This window comes from Carassius auratus, chromosome 40, assembly GCF_003368295.1.
Source record: "Carassius auratus strain Wakin chromosome 40, ASM336829v1, whole genome shotgun sequence".
Classification (NCBI taxonomy): domain Eukaryota; kingdom Metazoa; phylum Chordata; class Actinopteri; order Cypriniformes; family Cyprinidae; genus Carassius; species Carassius auratus.
The window spans coordinates 3832922-3842970 of NC_039282.1; the positions used below are offsets into that span (position 1 = coordinate 3832922).

Here is a 10049-nt window from a genome sequence, read left to right on the forward strand (position 1 = left end):
ACTGTCCTCCTCGGGGCAAAATGCTTGAATTGTAATTATCTGAGCTCTGAACGGCGTTGAGAGCACTTTAGGCGAATAACCGCGTTTGGGTAAAAGTCTGACCATACAATCGTCCGGTCCAAACTGCATACACGCGCTGTTCACTGACAGGGCATGCAAGTCTCCCACTCGTTTCCCGCAAGCTAGCGCGAGCAGTAGCGCCGTCTTAAATGAGAGCACTTTAAGGTCGCTTAACTCGGCTGGTTCAAAAGGTGGGTTGGACAGCGCACTAAGCACTAATGACAGGTCCCAGACCGGCATCTGACGAAGGCGGGGTGGATTAAGCCGCCTAGCTCCCCGAAGAAAGCTCGTTATCAGGGGGTGCCTCCCCACTGAATGGCCGTCTAGCAAGTCACGAAAAACGGCGATAGCGGCCACGTAGACTTTCACTGTAGATGGGGTACTGCCAGCATCCAGACGTTCCTGTAGGAAGGTCAGAATAATGGAGATATCGCAACTCCTGGGGTCCTCATTTTTGTCAACACACCAGTTAGCAAATACTTTCCACTTCAGAGTGTATAAACGCCTCGTCGAAGGGGCTCTAGCCTCTGCTATTGTCTGCAGCACTCGCTGATATACTCCACGCTGATCTGCCACACATGCAGATCCCAAAGCTCTGGGTTGGGGTGCCATATGGTGCCCCTCGCCTGGGATAAGAGGTCCCTTCTCGGCGGGATCCGCCACGGGGGAAGCCGCGACATGTTCACCAGTTCCGGGAACCACGGCTGGTTGGGCCATTTGGGTGCTACCAGGATCAACGCACATCTCTCCTCCCTGATCTTCTGCAGCACCAGCGGCATTAACTTGACTGGGGGAAAACCATACTTCCGTCCCTTTGGCCAGCGGCTCGACAGCGCGTCTCCCCCCAGGGGGGATGCTGTCAGCGAGAAGTACAGAGGGCAGTGGGCGTTCTCTTGCGACGCAAAGAGGTCGATCTCCGCTTTGCCAAACAGATTCCAGATCATATTTATCGTTTGCGGATGGAGCCTCCATTCTCCGTGTACAATGCCGTCCCTGGACAGCATGTCCGCGCCGCAATTCAAGCTGCCCGGTACGTGCACTGCTCGAATCGACAGAAGTACCCTGTCCGTCCATAACAGCAGCTGTCTCGCTAATCCCTGCAGGGATCGCGAACGCAAACCTCCCTGGCGATTGATGTACGCCACCACCGCCGTGTTGTCCGTTCTGATGAGAACATGACGGTGTTTCACAAACGGAAGGAAACTCTGCAGCGCTAGATGAACCGCTTCCATCTCCAAGCAGTTTATATGCCAGCGCGTCTGGTCCCCTGTCCACGTACCGAATGCTGGTCTGCCATCGCATAGGGCTCCCCAGCCTGATAGTGAAGCATCCGTAGTGACCACTACACGTCTGACCACTCTGCCCATAGCAGCACCCTGCTCGAATATGGTCGTGCCGAACCAAGGCGCCAGAGTCTCGAGACATGAACGCGTTATGATAAGGCGTTCCGTTCCCGCTCTCCACGCCCGCGGCTTCACTCGGCTCTGTAACCAGTGTTGAAGCGGTCTCATGTGTAACAAGCCCAGTCTGCAGACGGAGGCTGCGGCCGCCATCAGACCGAGCAACCTCTGAAACGTTCTTAAGGGGATAGCTCTGCCTTGAACGAAGAGGGCTAGTGTATTTTGAATCGACTGGATTCTCGGCTCTGACAGCTTCGCGGTCATAGAGCGCGAGTCCAGTATCATACCCAGGAATGTGATATATTGGCGCGGCTGCAGTGTGCTCTTCTGAATGTTCACAGACAGCCCCAAACCTGTCAGATGGGCGAGGAGTCTGTGTTTGTGTTCCTCGAGAGCGCTTCTCGACCGTGCGATGACTAACCAGTCGTCGAGATAATTCAGTATGCGCATTCCACTGAGCTTCAGGGGAGCGAGCGCTGTATTCATGCATATTGTGAATACACGGGGAGCCAAAGCGAGCCCAAACGGCAACACTTTGAACTGGTACGCCACACCCTCGAATGCAAAACGCAGGAAGCGCCTGTGATGTGGGGCTATCTGGATGTGGAAGTAAGCATCCTTTAGATCCACTGCAATGAAGTAATCGTCGGGCTGAATGTGCGCGAGGATCTGCTTCACAGTTATCATCTTGAACGTGCGTTTCGCGAGCGCTTTGTTCAGTAATCTCAGGTCTAAGATGGGGCGCATACCTCCGTCCTTTTTCGGAACTAGAAAATAACGGCTGTAGAAACCGGAATTTCTCCGTTCCACGGGCACTATCTCTACTGCTTGTTTGGCCAGGAGAGAGGATATTTCTGCTCGTAGCAGCGGGGCGCTCTGTTCTGACACTTCTGTCATAATCACACCGCCGAAGCGGGGTGGTCTGCGAGCGAACTGGAGCGTATAGCCGCGTTTTATCGTGTTGATCACCCAATAAGATGCCGCGGGGAGCGTCGCCCACGCGCTGAGATGACTCAATACGGAGGGTATTAATGCATGATGCGGCGGGGCGTGCGCGCCAGCCACTGGGGAAGCGTTGACCGCTATATGAGTGGCAGGTGACTCGTTCGCGGCTTCTTGCACGGGAACATACATAGTCACCTCCTCGGGTTTCCCCGAGCTTCCGCTTTGCGAAGCGTCTCTCGGAGGAGAGGCTTCGCTTATGTAGCGGGTAATAGTAGAGGGAGGAAGAAAGCTCTTTTGCTGAGGCATGTAATGCATGTTTATTGAAACAGAACATAGCGGTTTCATTCTCACAACATTCACATCTTTGACGAACTCTGGGCGGGAACGCGCCCTTTTCGCCGCGGGTCCGACGAACACGTCCCGCGCTCTCTTCCCCCTGGCACGAGCATCAGGAACGCTGCTCCTTCTTGCCAGCCGGGCGCCCTTGGCTGCTAGAGGCCGGTTTCGGACCAAAACGGGGCTTCCTGGGCTGCCTCTGGCGGAATGGTGGCTCTGGCTCACGACGCTCTGCTGCGCTCGGGAACGCGCGCCTGGTATTTCCCGCTTGTCGCTGTGCCGAAGAAGATCTGGACCTCGCTGCAGGGGGGGCTTGAGACCGTTTCGGCAAAAGATGAGGCATCATCTTAGACTGCTTGACGGTCTCGGCGTATTTCTCCGACAGAGATTCCACCGCGACACCGAAAAGACCGGTGGGGCTCACCGGTGCATCCAGGAACTGCCTCTTTTCGGCATCGCGCATGCCGGACAGCGTCAGCCACAGATGGCGATGCAGGACCACAAGGCTGCTCATATTGCGGCCGATTCCCTGCGCTATCTTTTTTGACGCCGCGAGAGCGAGATCCGCCGCCGTGCGCAGCTTCCTGAGCGACTCTGGGTCCGGGCTTCCCTCATCCAGGGACCCAAGGAGCCGAGTTTGGAAGACCTGCAGGATTGCCATCGTGTGGAGGGCAGATGCTGCATGTCCAGCAGATATGTACGCCTTCTCAGCGATGTGAGCAGTAGCTCGACATGGCTTAGAAGGCAAAGAGGCGGTTTTCCAGCCGGGAGAAGACGCGAGATGGGCCGCGATAGCATCCTCGACGGGAGGCGGTCGCGCGTATCCCAATTTCTCCGCCCCTTCCACCGTCGTCAGCAGCTGGGTCCCCTGTGCATGGGCTCGGGCTGAGTAAGGGGAGCGCCATGACCGGGTGAGTTCCTCGTGGACCTCAGAGAAAAAAGGCGCGGGTCTCTGCGGGGCTTCAGCCTGGCGGCCCGCGCCGAGGAAAGAACCGTCCATCCATCTCTTAGACGGCAGCTCCTTGGGGGCTGTCCACTCCAATTCCATATCTGCCACCGCCTCCGTGAGGATCGCCATAAGCTCGGCATCCAGCGAGGCGGGGGCGGCTTCAGACGGGGCCTCGGACCACGCTCCCGGGTCTGAGGCATTAGTAGACATGGCGTCGTCCTCGTCATATCCAAACGAGACCATTTCCCGCGCTTCTAGTGGAGGGCGGGAACTGGCCTCAGAGTATGAGAGGGGATCTTCCACGTGAGGGTGGCGTGGGCGTTGGGCCGACGCCAGTACCTCGACAGAATCCGTCGACGGAGCTCTCTGCAGTCTCCCGGTTCGCGGCTCGACGGCGGCGGACGGGGGAGAGGCAGGAGATACAGGGCCACCGTTACGGGTAACGGCCAGCCTTGCACGAAGGATCTTGATGGGAAGCTCCTCACAGGCACGACATCCGGATCCTTCGAATGCCGCCTCTGCGTGAGCCCGACCCAGGCACAGCACACACTGCTCGTGTGCGTCCGGGAAATCAATGGGCCCACCACACATGCGGCAAAGAGACATTTTAAAAGTAAAATCACCGGAACGCGAGAGGGGATAATTTTCCAAAATTTTCCGCTCTGTATGCGTGAATCCACGGCGAAACCAGACTCAAGTGAAGAAAAAAGATTCTGAGGGTTTTGGCGCCCACCGTCACCTATATTGATGGCTGTCAGCCAATCAGGTGAGGGCGAGGGCGCCATTGGCTATTTGCAAGCAAAAGAGTTATTCAATCAGACTTCATAATTTCGAGGAAATGGATTTCCCCATACGTAATGTCGAGAGACCGACTCGATAAGGGAACTAGTCACCGTAATCCCAGGATTAATTATTATACAGATTGCACGCACGCACGCACACACACACACACACACACACACACACACACACACACACAGAGACAGATATATAGAATTACTTATACACTGTATAAGTATACAAGTATACATATACTTTTCAGTGGTGGACAGTAACGGAGTAGCTTTACTTCGTTACTGTACTTAAGTAAATTTTTCAAGTATCTGTACTTTACTGGAGTAGTTTTATTTTGAGCAACTTTTACTTTTACTTCACTACATTCCAAAGCATAAAATCGTACTTTTTACTTCACTACATTTCATAAAACATATCGTTACTCCCTATAATATATCACGTGCTCCGATCGCAGAAGCGGTGTCTGATTCATCATGAACGAACTGAGTCTTTTCAAAATAAACTTTTAAATCGGATCGCGAATCGCACCAAACGATTCGTCTACGAATTAGAATGATCCGATTGCAGCTGTTCTGGAGTCGACCACTCACTGATTCAAATGAACCGTTTAGTGCGAGTCTCCAGAAGTAAGAACCGGGAGATCTTGTGAGCGCGCGTGCGTCTGATGTTGCTAAAAGTAAGTTATGTCGAAATTTTGGATTAATTATTGTAACTGAAAATCATATTTAGGTCAAAACTGTCAGTTGTTTGGGAACTAAATCCGTTGTAAAGAGTGATCTATTTAAGCCCACTGAAATGCTCGAGTGCAGACGATGCAGATACATCAATTGTACGTAAAAAAAAAAAAAAAAAAAAAAAAAACTAAAATAACACAGATTAAATACAATAACTCATGCACGTTCAAATTCACCGCTGCCGTAATGTTAACAGTTTTATTAATGTCCTATGTTTATTATGTCCTATGTTACGTCTGTTTTTATATTGTTTATCGACAGTAACGTTATACATATGTATATTGTTTGGATTAACTAGACGAGTAGACAGACATGAATGTTCATCGTACTGAAAATAAGTAAATATTGTTAGCTGATGCTAACTGTCTAGCTAACAAGCTTGTTGGTGCTAAGTTGATGTAATTTTTATAATGTCCAAATATTTTTATTCAGCCACACACACACACACACACACACACACACACACACACACACACACACACACACACACACACACACACACACATATATATATATAGATTACATCTGGTTAGAAAATAAAGGATGTAATGTTCAGAACATGGTAACTACAGTAATTATCAGTGGGAAGAGATGCACCCCGTTTGGCCAGGGGTGTTTTTAAACCACAGACAAGATTTGAGAAGGAAAAAATCATTATGAAATTTGTTTTATTATTTTTTTCCTTAAAATGTTCTTCCTAACTTCAGGCCTTATTATCATGTCATATATACAGTACAGACCAAAAGTTTGGACACACCTTCTCATTCAAAGAGTTTTCTTTATTTTCATGACTATGAAAATTGTAGATTCACACTGAAGGCATCAAAACTATGAATTAACACATGTGGAAGTATATATGGAATTATATACATAACAAAAAAGTGTGAAGCTGAAAATATGTCATATTGCAGGTTCTTGACAGTAGCCACCTTTTGTTTTGATTACTGCTTTGCACACTCTTGGCATTCTCTTGATGAGCTTCAAGAGGCAGTCACCTGAAATGCTCTTCCAACAGTCTTGAAGGAGTTCCCCGAGAGATGCGTAGCACTTGTTGGCCCTTTTACCTTCTGTCTGTGGTCCAGCTCACCCCTAAACCATCTGGATTGGGTTCAGGTCTGATGACTGTGGAGGCCAGGTCATCTGGCGCAGCACCCCATCACTCTCCTTCTTGGTCAAATAGCCCTTGATGCCTTCAGTGTGACTCTACAATTTTCATAGTCATGAAAATAAAGAAAACTCTTTGAATGAGAAGGTATGTCCAAACCTTTGGTCTGTACTGTAACTTTGATGTTCTGTAAAACAACTAACTTTAAAATACTTTTTTCTTACTGGTGAAAATCAGATGGTCATCTCTGTTTTCTCTCAGGTACATCACAGTGTAAGCTTCACAGTGAGCATTACTCTCATCAGCGTAGTCCATATCAACAACAAAAATATCTTGACTCCATATAGTGGTTATTTTGGAAAAAATCCAAGGTATTTTGAGCAGTAGGATTATAAAAATAAATGTGCTAATATAAAATTAAATTAAGTAGCCTATATAAAATTGCAAACATTTATCTTGCAGTACTTTTTTACTTAAGTACATAAAAAATTGAGTACTTTTGTACTTTCACTTGAGTAAAATTGAAAAAGGAGTACTTTTACTTTTACTGGAGTAATATTTTACCATATGTATCTGTAGTTTTACTCAAGTACTTGATTTGTGTACTTCGTCCACCACTGATACTTTTATATTTTCAGTGAGCCCTTACGAGTGCAGGTCATTAAATGATCTATTGAATTGCATTATCAACTCAAATCACACATGTACACGAACAGTGCTATTCAAACAAACAAAAACTCTACAATCCATGTTATCTAGTCAAAGAACCGCACTTCATCTCCCTACTCAGTTCTATTCTGATTGTATAAGGTATGTTTCTGAAGGAGTAAATTGGCTGCAAATGATCTGACCTATTCACATGTTTACAGTAAAAGATCTTCAAAGAGAAGCATGACTGGATTACAGGAAAAGTATTAAACCACAAAAGTGTGAGGTTGAGGCAGAAATCTAAACCACTCAAAAAATAATTTTCCTTAATTCAGATAAAGCTTAAATAAAATATAATTGGATAAAAAAAAGAAAGAAACTTAAATGCTAAATACTACAACTAAATTGGACATACAATTTAATTAAAGCTAAACAGAATGTAAAAAACTTCAAACATTAAAATAAAAGCTAATTATAAATATGAATATTTTAATAGCATGGAAATAATACTACATAACTCTTAATATATAAACAATACTAAAATATTCTTAGCAAATGAGTAGACAGGACCCATAAGATGCTTTTTAGATCAAAACAGTTCATAATAACATGCATACACACACTTCTTTTAGATAATATATCATTTTAATTGTGTGAATACATTTGTCACAGTCGTAAACAGAAAAAAGGAGCTGAAAATACAAAAAATGATATTCTTTAATCAGCATCAAAGCTACGCAATATAAAAATAAAAAAGCAAACTCAATCCAGCTGGCAGCAATTAATTACAAGCTCCTTGACCCTTCCCAGCAATCTTCTTCGAGCACTCTAAGAGAGCATTATGAATGTCTTTAGCACATGAGATCTGTGATTTGATCATACTGAGATACTGAGAGTAAGACAGAGACTCTGTTTGCACGGTGTCCGGCTTTGTGGCTGTAGGTACGAGATTTGGAGAATGCTTTGTGCTGTCGATGCTCTGTGAGAGGCACTCGTGGGCCAGACGCTGAAGAAAAAAAACATCAGTTAATCAAAAAGAAAAAAGTGCTTTGAATGACATTTTCAACAGAAACAAACACAGCGGTTTCTTACCAGGCAGAGCTCCAGTTGATCACAGAGAGCATAAAACTCCTCTAAACTTTTGTCAAACCGCTGAACTGCTGCATCATTACCCTTCCTACATTTTGAGAAATCAAATATAGTTTTTAAATATTACTTATTGGTTTATGCACTCAGAAATCTTTCTATCGAATATCATTTCTGCCACAGAATTTAAATAAATAATTGTGACATTTTATCTCACAACCCATCAATAACTTGCAATGTCAGAATTATGGAAAGATATGAATTGTGAGGAACAAAAGTCACAATTACATTCTTAATTTTCATTCTGTGATGGAAATAAAAACAGAGTCGTGAGGAAAAAACTCTGAATTCATATTGTTTATATATTTTCCTAATTTTTAACCATCAGAATTGCAAGAAAAAAAGTCTGAATTGTGAAATTAAAAAGTCACAATTTTATTTTTATTTTATTTTTTATTCTGTGGCAAAAACAGGCTTTATATATATATATATATATATATATATATACACACACATGTATATAAATTGATAGACAGTACATAGAATACATACAGTATTAAACACATGGGAAGATAACTCACAAACTGTAGTCTTTGTAAACTTATTCTTTTATCACATTGATTTAAATAGTTTAATACTGTTCCAAATTGAAACAAAAATACATAGAGAATGGAGATATATCCCATTTGTTGTTATTAACAGCATGAAGTGCATTAAACATTTTAATGTGTTTGAAAAACATAACCATAACCAAACATAACCCTTCTAAAGACAAAGACTTGTGAGAGTAATATGTAATCGTGTAACTTTAATCAATATAAACGTAACTGTAATCGGATTACGCGTATTTAAAATGTAAAATAATCTAATCACAAGTACTTTTTTGGAATTTGACTGAATCCAGATTACATGTAACATCAGTTACTACCCAGCACTGTACATGCATATACGCGTTTATGTACTGTATATTCATGAACCTGTTATGCACATAATAACAAGGGAGTCTCACTCTGTTGTTCTTCCGTTGTCAATAGCTGCATTCTGTCCAAAATTCAGTGAAGCAATGGTCATGACGTTCTGCAAAGATAAGAGTGTAAATTAATGTTAGTCTGGTGTTTCAGGCGAGCACTTTCAGTTCTCATGATCAACGAAAGGCGACAAACAAACCTGTAAACTATCTTTCAGAAGAGGAATCAGCATTTTGAATCTGTGAACGGGGTCGAAATCTTGTTGTTGACTGAGCTGCTGCTGCTGCTGTTGTTGTTGTTGCTGTAAAACAGCCGCTTGCTGAGCGCCCATCTGAGCATTAGTGACCATATGCTGCTGCGACGCCATTGTTGACATGAATGAGAGAGTCGACCACTTCCGCTGGAAGCTGCTCTCACGGATATGAACCATAGAGCAAACGTTGCTAGCTAGTTTAGCTAGTAGCTGTTGAGACAGAAATGTCGCCTTCCCCCAGGTGGCGCTAGAAGACTCTGAGCCGGATCGGTCATCCTCCTGACCGCACCCTGGGCTACTTCATTAATGACACTTAAATAACTGACAAACTTAAGACGGCGGTAATGTACTTCGTTTTCAAACCGCCAAATAAAAAACACAGAAGAAGAAGAACGTAAGCCAACAGGGTTCAAATAATCAGTGAAGAATATATATATATATATATAAACGTAAATACTTAGATACAATAAAAACATGTTTAAAAGATTTGGGTTGAAAGCGTGCAAGAGAAATTAATATATTTAACTTATTATTTGCATAAAATATCCCTCAGTATTCTCTCAGAATCTTTGCATGATGTCACGCGAACAACCGGTCTGCAAATATCATGCGCGTAAAGTACACTAGTTAATTTCAAGTCTGACATGAAAGGAATAACTTCATTATCCGAATATCTGAGATTAATCTTTAGTGTTGTCTTAGGTGCTTCTAGTGTTGTCATTGGGTCGGGAACCAGACAGTTGTTTATTTTTCACAATGAATGAAAAAAC

At 44.5% G+C, this 10049-nt stretch overlaps 1 protein-coding gene across 1 annotated transcript; it reads right to left on the minus strand.

Moving 5' to 3' along the window:
- Window positions 1–7595: 7595 nt before the first annotated feature.
- Window positions 7596–9514, minus strand: LOC113058289 (mediator of RNA polymerase II transcription subunit 29-like). Its single transcript, XM_026226051.1, has 4 exons — window positions 9226–9514; window positions 9068–9135; window positions 8065–8149; window positions 7596–7978 (listed from the first exon to the last, which is right to left on the minus strand). The coding sequence occupies exons 1-4, from the start codon at window positions 9454–9456 to the stop codon at window positions 7754–7756; spliced, it is 609 nt and encodes a 202-aa protein (XP_026081836.1). The 5' UTR covers window positions 9457–9514; the 3' UTR covers window positions 7596–7753.
- Window positions 9515–10049: the final 535 nt, after the last annotated feature.